Raw genomic sequence first — 15,615 nt, 5'->3', positions numbered from 1 at the left:
GGGGTTTTCGTTGATCATCTTCATCATGGCCTTCACAGCGTTCTTCTTGTGCAGCAGCTCCAGCCCCGGGGCGTTGGGGTCCGGGACGTCCCCCAGCCCGTCCTTCCCGTGGTAATCTCCAGCGTGCTGCTTACGGGCCAGCAGGGGTTTATCACAGCCGGCATACACTGGGATCTGTGGAGCGGGATGTGTAAAGCATGCATACTTTTAGTTTGACTCCAACCAACAGCTGCTCAAACCCTCACAAAAAAAACCTGCACAATTATTATTCTGTGCAGTACTCATATGACTCTATTTCTGCACATTCACATCACATTTTCTCAGCATTAAGATCTTTTTTAGTACACATATTGAACATACACAACCCAACCCAATTTCCCCACCCATATAGCTATTGTGATTCTGATACCATAATATGAAATCAATTAAAAACCTCCATGGACATGCACTGATTCAAACTCACATCCAGCCTGCCTGCTGCCTGCAGGACACGCAGCGTGTTTTTGAGGACGTTGTCCAGGGGGGTGTTGCCGTGGCAGCAGGTGATCCCCAAAACCTCCACGTCGGGGGCGGCCAGGGCCATCATGATGGCGTGAGCATCGTCCACCCCGGTGTCCACATCGAGGATCAGCTTCTTCTTCATCCTGTGTTCGACAACAAGGGGAGGAATATGATCCCTCTAAGCCTCACAATGATTACATGAGATGGAAAAGTTTAAATATGTGTGAGATATAACATCCAAAACACATGATATTACTTTAAGACAACTAGCAACTCAAGCAAAGGATCTGCTTTAAACGATTCTGCAACATGAGAATGTAAAATGAGAAAAGGGTGTGTCAGGGTTGAGAAGGAACTTTTATTTGACGCTCGATCGTCTTCATGCAATTCCCGACATGTTGCTTGTAAGTGAAATAAAACTGGAGATTAGTTCAGTGCATGTTTATACACACACTTTTAAATGTCTGTGGTTGTGATATTGCAGTAAAATGTAAAACCCTCACCTGGCGGGCAGATGTTGACGGTGTTTGCTGATGTGTGTGTTGCAGGTGGAGAGGCGGCTGCAGACAGACTTCCCCTGACGAGTCTCCTTTTTAAAGGGCAGAGACACAAAGGGGTGGTGCAAATGAGCGGAGCCTGAGGCTTGTTCTTACATGTTTTTATTACATGTACAGCACTTTGATTTTGATTTGATTTGTTTCTGCAGACCCAAAGGACAGATTGGGTTTCATTTTGCTACTTTTTGCTCCTTTTCAAAGAGCTTAAATTAACTATCAGTGGTGCTTTTTATTTGAAAAGACCATGGACTTAAAATGCATGTGTTTTAGACATTTTAAGACACTGATTGGTAACAGAAAGGCAAGGCAAGTTTATTTATACAGCACACGGCAACCCAAAGTGCTTTACAAAATAAAATAAAAGACATTTAAGAATAAATACAGTGGAAACACATTATAAAAAGGCAAAGACAATAAAATCAACACACCAGGTATAAAATACATGGATAAAAAGCCAAACTGCAGTTTGAGTTTGAACATCTCATCCAAATGCAGCGTCAAAAAGATACGTTTTTAATCTCGATGTAAAAGTATTAACAGTTGCAGCGGACCTGCAGGGTTCGGGCAGTTTGTTCCAGATAGTCGGGGCATACAAACTAAATGCTGCTTCTCCATGTTTAGTTCTGACTCTTGTAGCAGAGAGCAGACCCGTCCCAGAAGACCTGAGACTCCTGGATGGTTCATACTTTTGCAGGAGATCGTTAATATCATTTGGTCCTGAACCACTTAGTGCTTTAAAAACCAGCAATAGTATTTTAAAATCAATTCTTTGGTAGACAGGAAGCCAGTGTAAAGACTTCAGAGCTGGACTGATGTGATCCACTCTCTTAGTGTTGGTAAGGACTCGAGCAGCAGCGTTCTGAATCAGCTGCAGCTTTCTGATGTTTTAGTGAGACCTGTGAAGACACCATTACAGCAGTCGAGTCTACTGAAGATAAAAGCATGGACAAGCTTTTCTAAATCCTGCTGTGACATTAGTCTTTTAATCCTAGATATGTTCTTCAAGGGGTTTTAATCATCAAATGCATCGCACCGTAACAGGACTATCAAGGAGGAACCTGCATTCAGCTTCAGTGTGTGTGTGTGTGTGTGTGTGTGTGTGTGTGTGTGTGTGTGTGTGTGTGTGTGTGTGTGTGTGTGACCAGAAACATGCACTAAAGATATATCTTATGTAATGCTGTGGAGATGTCACGCATACAGCAACATTTTGGGTGTTTTTGTCCTTAAATGATTGTATTTAGAAAGTATTTCTGGCACTACTAGTGCAACTATAATGTCGTGTAACAGACGAGACAGTGACTCTGCAATGTTTCTGCTCCCTTTACACTATACAGCCCTGTATCAGCATCTCGGTAATTTGCATTTTGTTCTACTTCACAACCTGTTCAAACCTGCTTTCACTTCTTTGATATTTCTTTAGTAATTTGATTAAGGGGATCTTAACACCAGAGAGAGAATTTGAAGATCCAGTCAGATGATGGCAGGAGCCGTAAGTTCTTGTTGCCTCTTGTTGGCTTTTGTTTTTGGTTTATCTCTTACGCTTGTCTCCCAAAACAGAACCTTCGATCCACCGTAGTCAGATAAAGGCAGAACAAAAGGTCCTACTGTATTGTAGGACATTGTATCTGTTCAGGCAGGATATGAAATGTAAAGTATTGTAGTTCAGTAATCTTCCTATGATTTTGTTCCTTCTTGTCTACGGTGCTTGCATTTGGTTAAGCAATGCTTGTCTAATCACACGAAGAATTAAAACAAATTGAAGAATGTTATTGTGCAAAAAGCCTGAGAGGAAAGTTGGTATTTCTTACCAAAAAAAGACATAAAAATGATACTTGTTTTGTAGAAATAAAACTCTTGTATACATTGTGGTAGTTTGATTCGCTCATGTTGAAGAAACGCTCTGTTTTATTAAATTATATTTGGAGAAAATACAAATATATATTATGACGTCTTTCCGAAGTGCTGCACACTCTCACAGGAGCAGAGCAGTCCGGATTCATCCTGTCCTTGTTTTAAATCCAGTCTGTTCACTCAACAGGGAACTTCATTCCCCAGAATCCTCAGCTTCTGGAGAGGCGGGTCTTGGCCTGGCCAGGTTGGCTCTGACTCTCGCCTGGTCCACGGCGTCCAGAAGGTTTTTGGAGTCCAGAGCCAGAGTGTGAGCAGCGGTCAACATCTGGCGCTGACACTCTTCCTTCAGAGAGGTGACGCTGTTCTGCTGAGCCAGACGCATCTTACTGATCAGATCCCCCAGGTCCTTGTTCAGCAGCTTCTTCGTGCCCTCGATCTGAGCAGAGCACATGAAACAGTTTCATTTGGGTAATCTAGGTGGGTTTTAATTAGCATTTTAACACATTATACGGTTGCAGAAAATGTGGAGTAGTTTGATTTGATCATCTTCAAGAAATGCTCAGTTTTATTAATTCTATTAGGATCAAATTCAAACATAAACGGTATTTTGATGTCTTTTAGTAGGACAAGTACTGGCCGTGTTGCACAATAAGTGTCCTTACTGTAAGGTAATTATTATATGTACAGCACTTTGGCTCGACCAAAAATCGTTTTAAAAATGTGCTATATAAATAAAACTTGATTTGATTTGATTTGATAAATGATATGGTTGCAGAACATTTAATTCAAAGCCAAATAAATTGGGTGTGTCTTGAGCTACTCAAATGAACTCTAAATCATGATCAAATGACTATATTTACGTGACAATGATTGTTTAAAATAAGAGGTGCAGTTGTTTACCTCTGTGGTGACGGAGCAGTGCAGCGAGGGCAGGATCTCATCCACGCTCTGGATCAGACCGCGCAGAGTGATGCCCACCGCCTGGAGGTTAGAGAGGGAGAGACATTGTGTATGTTACCTGTCTGTCTGATCACAATCAGGAGTATTGCCAGGTGGGGTAACACATACAAGGGATTTGGTGCATACATAAACACAGTAAGAGGAATTGCTAAAAGGAGCAGAGAAGAATATGACAAGTTACTCTAAGAAATATGTGCAGTACTACATAGATGTGCTGTTTTAAGAGGTAGAATTGTGCAGAAATGTGCAAAATATACAGAGGAACGTCCATTTGTTTTTTATGCTATTTTATTGCTATTGAGACATTTTGAAATGTTTATTTGTTTTAATTTTTATGCCATGTCTTTTTATGCAACACAAACATTTCCCAACTTGGGATCAATAAAGTACTTTTATCTTATCTTATCTTAAGGTTTACAGTATTTTTAAGGAGGAATGGCTCACATGGTGTGCGTTAATGTAAACTATTGTGTCTAATAGAGGACTTAAGAGTATGTCAGAAGATAAGGACAGTCCAAAAACGAATTTCACAGCTTCTAGGAGAACAGTTTTGTTAAATTCAATGTGAAATGATGTCCTACTTTGACAGCGTTGGGGTACTCGGAGGCCGACAGCGTGTTGACGTCATTCTTCAGCTGCACCACCTGCTTCACCATCGCCATGACGCCCGTGTACACCTGGTCACCTGACCGATCCAGCTCAGCTGTCGGCCGCGCCTACAACAAAAGGTAAATGAACTGTAATTATATAACACTTTATCCAGTCCTTACAACCCCTCAAAGCGCATGTTCTAGTCGTTTTTACAGTGTTTGGTCGTTTTCATAAGAAAGTAATCAAATTTATAATAAAAGGGATATTTTTTACCTGCATGACTGTGGGAGGCATTGGTGGCTTCTCTGGAGGAACTGATGGAGACAAAAAACCTGAATATCAACGCATTTTGATGACATACATAACCATGCATGTGTATGAAATTACTCTTAATGTGGAATCAATAACATGTTGCATCTTCTTTATACAATGCATGGTGAACATAACACATGTTTTATCTTAAAACACTTGTTTGAGACACTAGACTCACCATTTTCTTGTCTTTTTTCAGGAGGCTGCAATAAAAGCATGAAAGAAAGGATGTGAATTGATGAGTTTTAGGTCAGAGGTCAGGTTTAGATTGTCTATTTTCATATTTTCGAGATGCTAAGAGGTTTTCTTTTGTATAGGCTTATACTGACAAAAGAGGAAGAAAGCTTTGTAAACGACACTTGTGTGTGTGAGAAACAGATATGCCTCTGCAGCTAATGGTCACAACGTGTTAACTACACATTTTGTTTGCCTCTTAAGTAAGAAGAAGTAAAGACACCATAAAGTACCTTGATGTGTGAATCCGCCCGTACGACAGGATCCTGCAGAGAACCAGAAGCAGAGGTCAGTGAACGCAGCGTTTAGCATAACGGGGGTTAAGTGTTAATTCTGCTGCACGTGTCATGTGCTCGCCGAAGATCTTCTGCTTTTAGGAAACGTCACTCTGTTTCTTTCATAGTTTCGTCACACTCAAGGAAGTGCTGCTTCCTGTGTGTGCGTGTGTGTGTGTGTGTGTGTGTGTGTGTGTGTGTGTGTGTGTGTGTGTGTGTGTGTGTGTGTGTGTTATTCCTCACCAGCTGTCTCTCTTCCTGCTCCAGCCACTGTTCATCCATCAGCATCTCTCTTCTCTGTCGCTGTAAAGTGTTCTCCACTTGCTCTTTCTCTTTCTCCCACACCGGCCTGGTGTCCCTCTCTGTTCTCTACACACACACACACACACGCACACGCACACGCACACACACACACACACACACGCACACACACACACACACACACACACACACACACACACACACACACACACACACACACACACACCCTTTAATGTCACATTTTCACTCCAGTATTTGCATCAGTATGACTTAATGATTTCATTGAGCTTGGCCTCCTGATGAATTGCAAATCAGCTGGCTTTACTCAGTGTCACTCAACCAAAAGCTTCCTTAAATTGGAAGAGATAGTCATTGAGTGAACAATATATCCACATAAGGTGATCATACATCTTTTCCAATATTGCATTTGAAAGATTTGCAGGTTTATACAGTGTGTTCTGTATCTATAAGGGAACAGGAAGTCACAGCTAGAGATTTAAATAGCTAATTTGGTCAAAAATGAAATATGAAAGTGTGTTGTGTTGACACCTGTTGGCACGTGACTCGAGGAAGGGTGTTGCCTTTTATTCTGGATGGCTGGAAAAGAGAAAAAGGGGATTTTTTTATTTATTATAAGGAATAAAACAGCCTGAAGTGGCCAATTTTAAGATCATCCGCTTAAGTCAAATGCATCACTAACTAAAAATAGAAAGCATACAAACGGCTGTAGACACTAGATTAACTAACACTCTCTCATTCACCTCCATACAGTTTTTATGCAGCACGTAGTTTCCATTTATTCGTACCTTGGGTGGAGGCTCTTTGTGATTGTTAGCATCAAATGTAGAGACGGAGCGCGATCTGTCTCCACTCCCCTCCTGCTCCAACTCCATCCTGTGGACATCACTGTCAAACACACACACACACACACACACACACACACACACACACACACACACACACACACACACACACACACACACACACACACACACACACACACACACACACACACACACACACACACACACACACACACACACACACACACACACACCAGTTAGTGCGTGTTCTGGTGTCTCATATGTTCAGAGGTTTTTTTAGTATCAACCGCGTAGTTTTGGCAATAAATCTCAGGCTCCTCCAACAATGCAAAGTACTTAACATAAAATCCCAGCATGCATAACTGTAAGAACACGTTTATTTTAACTTTTGAGGCCACAATTTCAATTTAAAACATATTCAAGACTTTCAAATGTGTTAATCACGCGTGCAAATGTCTTAACACGGATGGAAAGATCCAAAGTGAGAAAAAATGCAATTACGTTAAAGGAGGCCTATTGTGCTCTTGGGGTTTTCCCTCTCCTGTAGTGTGTTATATACGTTTGTGTGCATGTCAATGGTCTGCAAAGGCTAAAATCCCTAAGTTGGGTATTAAAAGAGAAGAGAGGCAGGTGTTTTTACCTGAGGAGGTAGACGAGCTGGCTGAATTTGGGCCGGCTGTTCGGCTCGTAGCTCCAGCAGCGGCTCAGCAGGGAGTAGACGTGGGTGGGGCACTGCTGAGGTATGGGGAGTCGAACCCCCAACTCCAGCTGGTTGATCACCTGACCGTTCTCCAGCCAGAAGAACGGCTGATGGGCCATGGAGAACATCTCCCACACACACACACCTGGGTCAACACGCACACACAGCTGCGTTGGCTTTTTATTCACACTAAACGATATTTAACATCAAATACAGCCTTTTCACATTTGTATGATATACAGTATATAACAACAGAGAAGTTACAGTTGTAAAAAAAGGGAAAAAGACCAACAAAATAATACAAATATATAAGAATAATAATATATATGTTAATAAGAAAAGTCTACAAGCTTTGAAACGGCATTGTTACTTCAATTGTGTCACTGTGCTTTTATCGCATATTAATGTCACCTATTTTTCATTACCACTGTATCTAGAGACATGGAAAGAAGGAGCTTCACTGTAACAATTCTAACAGTTAATTTATAGCATGTCTGACGTTAGGAAAAGCTCTATCCTGCAGACAAAACTGTACTATTATTTGACTGTAAGTTTGCTTTAATGCTCAGACACACAGACAGACGAGTGTTTTCTCACCAAACATCCAGACGTCACTCGCGGTGGTGAAGCGTCTGAAGTTGATGGACTCAGGTGCCATCCATTTGATCGGTAATCGACTCACTGAGGCTGAAATATTGAAAGAGATATCAAAGATTAAACAAGTATCTTTTACTATTACAAAGAATGACATTATGTGAATGCATGCTGGAGGAATTTAACACTCCTTGTACCTCTTGATAAAGACAAGAAAAACTGTAACACCTCTAATGAGTTTCGTCTACGCTGAGAGTCTCTGATGTTGACCACATCAGAGACAAAGTGTTCACCTTTATAATACTCTTGTTCGTCAACGTAGCGAGACAGACCAAAGTCGCCGAGTTTGACGCAGTCAGGAGACGCCACCAACACGTTTCTCACCGCTATATCTCTGCAGAAACCAGACCAAATGATTACGTATCTTTCATTTAAAAGTAGGGAAGTCTTAGAGGAGTGTGTGTTACCTGTGCACCATGTTGAGTCCTTCCAGGTAGGCCAAGGCTTTGCAGATTTGCAGACAGTACAATGTTAAGGTGGCTGTGGTCAGGGTGTACTGCTCCTCCACCAGATAGCTGCCCAGCTGACAGGAACACAACACACTTTTATTAAGTCGATTTATACTGTGTTTCTGTGACACTATATCTCCATCGCCTTGTGTTGAAGTGTGCTGTATAAATAAGCTTCCTGTGCAAAATAAGATCATTTAATTTCATCCAAACAAAACAGAAACCGACCTCTCCGTGTTCGAGGAGCTCCATGACGATCCACACGGGATCCACCTCAATGACTCCGATTAGACTCACAATGTGGGGATGATCCAGATTTTTCATCAAGTCTGCAACACACAAAATAAGGCAAAAATGTATTACTATTAGAGTAGGTACCTGCATGAGAAAGTAGTAACAGACAGAAAGGAAGCATGAGAGGGGAATCAAAAGTCCCTTACCAGAGTTACCATCGCTTAACCACTAGATTGTATTTATACTTGACAGGAAAAACAGTTTCACAAAGCAGAATCTAACCTCTGTGTGTGCGTGGCAGAGCTTGTGCGAGTGATAAGAGCAACGTCACCTTCCTCTTTAGAAATACTTCACACTCTCTCATTCACAGTTTTATTAGCGGACATATCACAGTTCCTATTTCGACTGAAACAGAACAGCTAAAAGAACAGTGAATATCAGACTTATTCTTCAGCTTATGAACTTTCATACAAACTAGACTTCTGATATGACAATAGATTTGTTATATTTGTCTAGGAGGCATGTGGCGCAGTGGTTATAGCGTTAGTGTTCGGATCAAGGGGTCACAGGTTCAAACCCCACTGCAGTCAGCATGTCGTTGTGTCCCTGAGACACTTCACCCCAAATTGCTCCTGTGGGGATTGCCCACAGTATTGAGTATGTAAGTCGCTTTGGATAAAAGCGTCTAACAAGTGACATGTAATGTCTGACATGGCAGCCTCAAGGTTCATCAATCAGGGCTTTTTTTTCAATGTTAATTTAGATTTTGCAGTCTTTTCAAAGTGACGTATAGTAGGGTGTATCTTGTTGAATAGCATCCTATGAATAACCACTTTTATCCATGACATTACGAGCAAATGAGGCTACGACTTGTTATCTTTCTCGACCTATATGTGAGGGACTGCGGATGGAAATGAGCTCAAAGCTAAATCTGGCACTGTTACGCTTGACACATTTGAATGTTTGAAGTGTTCATTACTGTGCATTGTCCCTGCCAAATAAACGATGAAATGAGAAATGATACACTCAGTGAGTTGTTGTTCTTAACCATGAGGATACCACAGCCTCCAGTTTTAGCTTTTTTTTCACCAAGCCACAACCAGGCAACAGGAAGTCGCCGACAAACATTTTCTGATCGGAACAAAATGTGCCAAACTCATTCTCTCTCTTTTTCATTTTCCCCCGAAAGGTCTTCTTTGTATTGGATGTTTTCTAGTCATGTTTTCAAGGTATGAAAACTCCAGATTTGACACCGTTTAGGAACAGTTATACCCTGTTATTACCGTCACAACCGCAGACCATCACTCACCAGCTTCACTGAGAAACTTCTCCTTCACTTCAGCAGAACATTCTTTACAGGTTTTCACAGCAACATGGATCCTCTCTCCGCTCTGCAAACACACACACATGCAAACATCATCCGGTGTAAAGTGACTAATACATTTTCATTTGTGTCTTCAGTGTGTTTGGGGGTGATGAGACGGACTCACGGGGCTTTTATAAACTCCATCGTGAACCTCTCCGAAGAATCCCTCACCCAGGATCCGCCCCACAACAATGTCGTCTCTGGAGATGCTGTGCTTCTCTGATGATAACAACACAACGGTGACATTTCTTAACTTATCACCAGGTTTGTTAGATGAAATCAAGGTTACATTTGAAATAAACTCACCACTAGAGTTTTCTTTCCCCTCTGGAATCTCAGCATAAATGTCCGAACCTGACATTAGAGAAACGTTTACACTACTATGTGACACTTTAAAAACGATTTTCTACGGCTGCTACTTCAATAGATAACTTCTGCAATTTGCCTTTGCTGTAACATTGTACATTTCCCCAACATGGGACACAAAATGGATTTCCAATGATTGCTTGGCATGATAATAACATAGTTAAAGTTTAAATGATTGGTTAAAATTAAAACCTCTTTGTGTTTCTGTATAATCTGTGAATATGTCAAACCTTTATTAGATGCACTGGGACCACCACTGGAAGAGAAAGGAAGACATGTTAGGCTTTCGTCAAAAACATTTCCACTACAAATCATCATGTGACCTTTCAGTCCAGCAGACAGACATGAATATGAAAACATGACCACAGCATAGAGGAAGAGGATGGTGTGAATATGAAAATGAAGGCTTTCATCGCATTACACTCCATTATGATTCATGACGCTCACCGTTTTGGGATGTCAGGTAATTTCTGTCTTGCCTCTCTACCTGTAAGGATCAGATATATTTGGGATCAGAAAATGAAAGGGACATTGCAGCGTTTTACACCTGGTTGCACTTAGGTAGGTTTGGATGACATTGACATTTCCATAAGTGTTTTATTCACTTCAATTCCACTGAGGCCGTGGCTAACACCAACTAGTGTAAGCAGCATGACATTTCTTTATTGATTTGATTATATTATTGAAACCAGTTGTTTGATTAACATGATTCATGGACAATAAGAGTCAAAGTATCCCAGGTTGTAAAATAAAGAAATGGTGCATGCTGTTGTTTCCTGACTCCATTTAGTCTCAGGTGTACCTTTGCTGGGTTTAATAATGAGCGACTTTGCAGAGTTCCTCTCCAGCCGACAGTAGCCGTCGATCAGGTCGGCCATGTTTTCTGCCACAGCCAGGGAGGAGACGTTCACTGACAGCGGCTGGAGGGTCGGAGATAAAAATACATCCAGAGTCTGTTAAACTGCCCCAACTTGTTTCGCACCTTAACCTCAATTAACCCGTTATTAAAGAGTGTGAAACCTCTGGTCTGTCACTGTTAAAGTGCACCCATGAAAGAAACATTTTCCTACTCCATATGTTTTTCAAGATTCAAGGCTTTTATTGTCATTCGTACATAGCTACAGTGTAGTTATGTCGATGAAAATCTTAGGACACAGGCTCCTCCAACAGTGCAACACAATAAAACAGATACAATAGTGCAAGTAAATACAATATAAGTAGTGCCATAAGAGTCTATATACAAGTGATACATAATATGTAAGGATGAAACAAACACTTTGATAATTGGCTGCAAATAATGCTGTTTCTATTTCTTTCTCAGGTGAATATGTACCTGTATGGCTCCCTCTATGTGCACGGTGAGCAGAGCGCGGCCGTCGCTCTCTGCAGAGCAGGAGATACTGCACACCTGAGAAAACATCGCCAAACACACGGGCTGCTGAAGAGACAAAGAGGTATATTATTATATAGATACATATACATTATGATAGATCTGCTTCTGCTAATATGCTCATGTGCCCTTGTTTGTTCCCTCATGTTTGTTTTTATCGGACATTTTATAGGATATTTGAGCTCACCGTGGAGTTCTCAGTTTGCTGGCTGATGCCTTCAGGGCCGATGACCAGGTCTATTGTTACACTCCAGCCATGCTGTAGAAACAGGACCCACTTAACCATTAAAAAAAGCCCAATTTATCTTAGAAATGTGACAGTCAATGATGTAAACCTCTCACCACCAGCTGGCAGGCGAAGCTCTCCTGTGTGTAGCTGTAGCACTGAGCCAGAGTGGTGAAGAAGCGAGTCATGCACTGGTCCTGCTTCAGGGTGGAGTAACCCTGAAACGTCTGCTGGACCAGGCGACGCAGCTGCTTAGGCTGATGCAGGACAACAGAACATCATTAGAAATAACATGATATAATGTCATTGTACAATTAAAACGTATTTAAAGTCAGTACCTTCATGCTGTTGATCAGCTCTCTGGGGAAGAACAGGTCCAGACCAACCTCCTTCCTAAAGGAGAAGTCACACCACCATCAGAAATCAAACACTACTCAAAGGCTTTTTTCTAAGTGTGACCAATATAACATTCAGATAAGGTCATTGGAAAACAAGATTATTATAGCGTTTTGTGGAGCAATAGCTCATGCTTCTGTACGGGGGTGTGTAGAGTTACGTAAACGTTGCATGACTTCCAATATGATTGTTCAGACTGAGGTTGCATTGCAGAAAAATCTTGTCTGTGTCTGATTTAGGAACATGTTTGAAAGTGGGAAAAATCTTTGAGATGTAAAGATAAGATTTCCTGGCATGTGTGCTGTTACAGACTGGAGACACTTTTGCAACATCTGACATTCAAACCAAGCATTTCTCATTAATGCAAGTCCTAGGACAAGAGAAAAGACGACAAGGTTTATACACACATTCAACAACCTCACAGGACTTACTCCAATTGTTCAAAGTTGGACTTTTTCTCCAGTCCGTTCGGATTAATATCTTTGAAGAATCTCCTGCAAACAATACATCATTTGTGACTTAAAAAATATATGAAACTAAGTCCAACTGTTGTGCAAATATGTTGGATCTGGGTCACAGTTTCTTTCTTTTTTTAGATAATAAGGTGTACAGTACCTTATTTCCAGACAGCCGAGCTGAAGAGCCATCCCATCGCTGACTTTTGAGGCGTACTGCTGCATGTAGTCATTTCTCACCTGTGGATAAAGCACACACACCTTCTATTGACTACAACCATCATAGACATTGACCCGAACCTAACTAATCTAGTGCTTAGCCTGAAGAAAGAGACAGAACTTATTACTGACCTGCTGGTAAAAGTAGAGCATCGTGGTTCTGTCATCTTTGAATTTCTCCATGAAGTCAGACGGGATGTATCTGATCCTCAGATCATATCTGCACGAACAAACGTCACAGTCACTTTACTGTACTTATGTGTACTTGTACTTCACTCTCTGCAGTACTGACCTCCACTCAGCCTCGAGGTGCTGCTGCTCGTAGCGCAGCGTGAGTTCAGACATGGTGAGGTCCGGGTGCAGCCAGTGTTTCTCTGAGGACTTCAGGTGTTTGAGGAGGAGGCAGAAACAGGAGCAGAAGGATATATCCGGACCCACGCAGCCGCTGGACAGCACCACATTCACTACATCCTGGAAAACAAGTCAGTAAACAATCATTTCTCATAAAACATGCCACAAGAGAGTACAGTTAGAGCATAGTGCAGTGAAGTAAAGAACAGTAAATACAAGTACATTACAGTACAACTGAGTGCAGTACAGTAAAGTACGTTATATTAGAGTGCAAAAGAGTACAGTAAAGCACACTAAAGTGCAGTAAAGTCCAGTATAGTAGTGTACCTTGACGGTCCATCCCTCCTCACATCGGACCAGTTTGAAGCTTTTGCCCAGGTTGGAGCTGTTGCTAAGGAAACACACTTTGATGATCTTCACCCTGAAGATATTGTCCTTGGTGAAAATGGTCGATGGAGACATATCCGAGGATTCTGATTGGCTGGTGGGAGACATGCTCCTCCAGGACAGCGTGCTGGTGTCTCCAGACATCTCACACACACACACATATGCTACTGCAGACACATCGCTGTCACGTAGACACACACCATTTCACCCTCTTCCTTGTCTGTCATACACTCAACACACTCTTGAAGGGATCCATTGAAGCTAAAAGAAAACAACAATCATTTCACAAACAACTTTTCGGTTTTAAAGAATATTCGTATCCGGGATAACGATTCAGCTTCTCTCGGTACTCACCGGTCTTGCACAAACTTCACGACCCAGCACCCAGAGATGTAATGTCAGTCTCTAAAAGTGAACACAAGCCAGTGCAGGTAACACACACACAAACACATGTTATTTTGTAAAGTGTATATTTCGTTTTCTTTCTCAGGTTAAGGGACGATTTCTCCGAAGCTGCGTCCTGAAGAAGAGCTGCATCTGTACGCGAAAGAGGAAACGGTACTAACTTACAAACAAGGAAGTTGAAGAGCAGCACACAGAAAAACTGACAGGTCTGATGAAACCGCCTCACCCCTCCTCCCCCCGCCTCACATGCAATGGCACAGTCCAGCATCAAAACCACAACTGTGCAACAGAACTTCCTCTTCCAAAAGTTATGATGCAGGTGAAAACTGGGGATTAAGACACTATTATTACAACATATATAAGTACAGCATGAGCTAATAATGTACAGGTTTTTAACCATGTACAATCTGTTGCAGACATTCATGATCATCACCACGTGAATCATACTGACTTTTGCAATATTTTCTGCTAACATGACGTTTTTGATTTTGAGTTTCCACAACTATTAGATAGATGGAAAATGTGGTACAGATATTAAACTCCCCATCAGGATTAATTGTAATAATGTCATAAGAGACAGGCGTTAAAACGGTGTGTTTCAGACAGAGTGTTGATCCAGGTATATTCAGACGGACAGTACGAGAAAAATAAAGTGTATTTTGAACATTAAAACGTGTAAATATGTTCAAATCAATCACAAAATAATGAATATTAACCTAAAAATGAGCATGATATGTTCTGCCCAAAACACTGCTATTCATGAGTACATATAAGTGGTAGGTTTAAACTGGATTAAATATAATTAAAAAGAATAATAATAAGGAAGTATTTATGCAAAGCTGCTGCCTGGCAGTAGCTGAACCTATTGAAAGTGAGATGTACCCTGTGGTGACCATGAGGCTGTGGAAGGAAAATTCTTTATTTTCTTTCAGATTCGACCTCAGTGGTTTTGTTCTTCACATTCTGACTGTTAGCAAACTGGGTCACGCATGTAGAAAGAATATGTCTGACAGCAGTAACCACTGTCAGGAAAGTGTGGCCTCCTCAGAAAACACAGGTTTGTTTCTGTCGTCGAGAATTATGCATATGATTCTTCACACATCAAAGTGACACTTTTCGTATGAACTTACATCCTGTTATTCACAATGTAGACACGACCCATTCCTCTGAAAACAGCACGCTTTGCATTTAGCACAAAGCACTAATATCACATGTACGGTGACTAAACATGTGGTGCAGAAAGCCCACGCACCATCATTACTGACCAATTTAGAATAATAATTAATAATGACCTTTGCACACATGTCTTTTGTTACAATACTACATTATGTCTTCATGTTTTTCTTGATGGGAGTTAATTACCCGGCCGTGTCACTTACTAATATATTACACAATATTGTAGGACATGTTACTGGCATAAGTTTAGTATACAACTTTGCTATATGCAAAACCTATGACACAAACTTTCCTACAGATGGCGACACAGGCCAGTTTGTTGCAGTGGATAAAAGGCATTTATTCAATACATTAATGATGTCATGCCCCTGCAGGCAAATGGAAAAATCGACTTAACACGCTGTTTGGTTAGGTACCACTCTAATAGAGTCAATAGTGGAATCATCACATGAATGGATAGGGAGTAATTCACATT

General features: G+C 41.2%; 2 protein-coding genes across 3 annotated transcripts in view; both read right to left on the bottom strand.

The window, feature by feature from the left end:
- LOC117499091 (inosine-uridine preferring nucleoside hydrolase-like) overlaps positions 1-1,106 on the bottom strand; it is a 3,116-nt gene extending 2,010 nt beyond the window's left edge. The window contains exons 1-3 of the mRNA XM_034151385.1: positions 1,005-1,106; positions 464-644; positions 1-174 (exon numbers count right to left, since the gene is read on the bottom strand). The exon at positions 1-174 is cut by the window's left edge and continues 6 nt beyond it. Of these exons, the coding sequence (XP_034007276.1) occupies positions 1-174; positions 464-643 (354 nt within the window). The 5' untranslated portion in view covers position 644; positions 1,005-1,106. The remainder of the gene's footprint in view (positions 175-463; positions 645-1,004) is intronic.
- Positions 1,107-2,919: 1,813 nt separating this feature from the next.
- Positions 2,920-14,136, bottom strand: LOC117499048 (protein-tyrosine kinase 2-beta-like). 2 transcript variants are annotated; one of them, XM_034151291.1, is made up of 30 exons: positions 13,914-14,136; positions 13,500-13,820; positions 13,114-13,292; positions 12,954-13,041; positions 12,763-12,842; positions 12,579-12,641; positions 12,090-12,144; positions 11,868-12,008; positions 11,713-11,784; positions 11,469-11,573; positions 10,938-11,055; positions 10,583-10,622; positions 10,366-10,391; positions 10,076-10,123; positions 9,894-9,988; positions 9,713-9,794; positions 8,398-8,498; positions 8,128-8,243; positions 7,954-8,054; positions 7,664-7,753; positions 7,007-7,211; positions 6,349-6,448; positions 6,092-6,139; positions 5,525-5,650; positions 5,240-5,272; positions 4,951-4,975; positions 4,734-4,774; positions 4,451-4,585; positions 3,810-3,890; positions 2,920-3,345 (listed from the first exon to the last, which is right to left on the bottom strand). In XM_034151291.1, exons 2-30 carry the CDS (start codon positions 13,701-13,703, stop codon positions 3,103-3,105), a joined length of 2,841 nt encoding a protein of 946 aa, XP_034007182.1. In that variant the 5' UTR covers positions 13,704-13,820; positions 13,914-14,136; the 3' UTR covers positions 2,920-3,102. The 2 variants fall into 2 exon arrangements, with proteins under 2 accessions (XP_034007182.1, XP_034007183.1); XM_034151292.1 differs by having other exon boundaries at positions 11,469-11,570.
- Positions 14,137-15,615: the final 1,479 nt, after the last annotated feature.

This window comes from Trematomus bernacchii, unplaced genomic scaffold, assembly GCF_902827165.1.
Source record: "Trematomus bernacchii unplaced genomic scaffold, fTreBer1.1, whole genome shotgun sequence".
NCBI classification, from domain to species: Eukaryota; Metazoa; Chordata; class Actinopteri; order Perciformes; family Nototheniidae; genus Trematomus; species Trematomus bernacchii.
The sequence above is the reverse complement of the archived record's forward strand: the minus strand, read 5'-3'. Positions and strand labels throughout refer to the sequence as shown.

Bases quoted from the DNA above. Each gene is read 5' to 3' on its own strand.
- LOC117499048 (XM_034151291.1), bottom strand. From the start codon at position 13,703: ATGTCTGGAGACACCAGCACGCTGTCCTGGAGGAGCATGTCTCCCACC. The intron at 8,244-8,397 runs GTCGGTTTCTGT...TGTTCCTGTCAG, and splicing joins AGCTCCTCGAACACGGAGAG to CTGGGCAGCTATCTGGTGGA. The intron at 8,055-8,127 runs GTAACACACACT...TGGTTTCTGCAG, and splicing joins GGACTCAACATGGTGCACAG to AGATATAGCGGTGAGAAACG.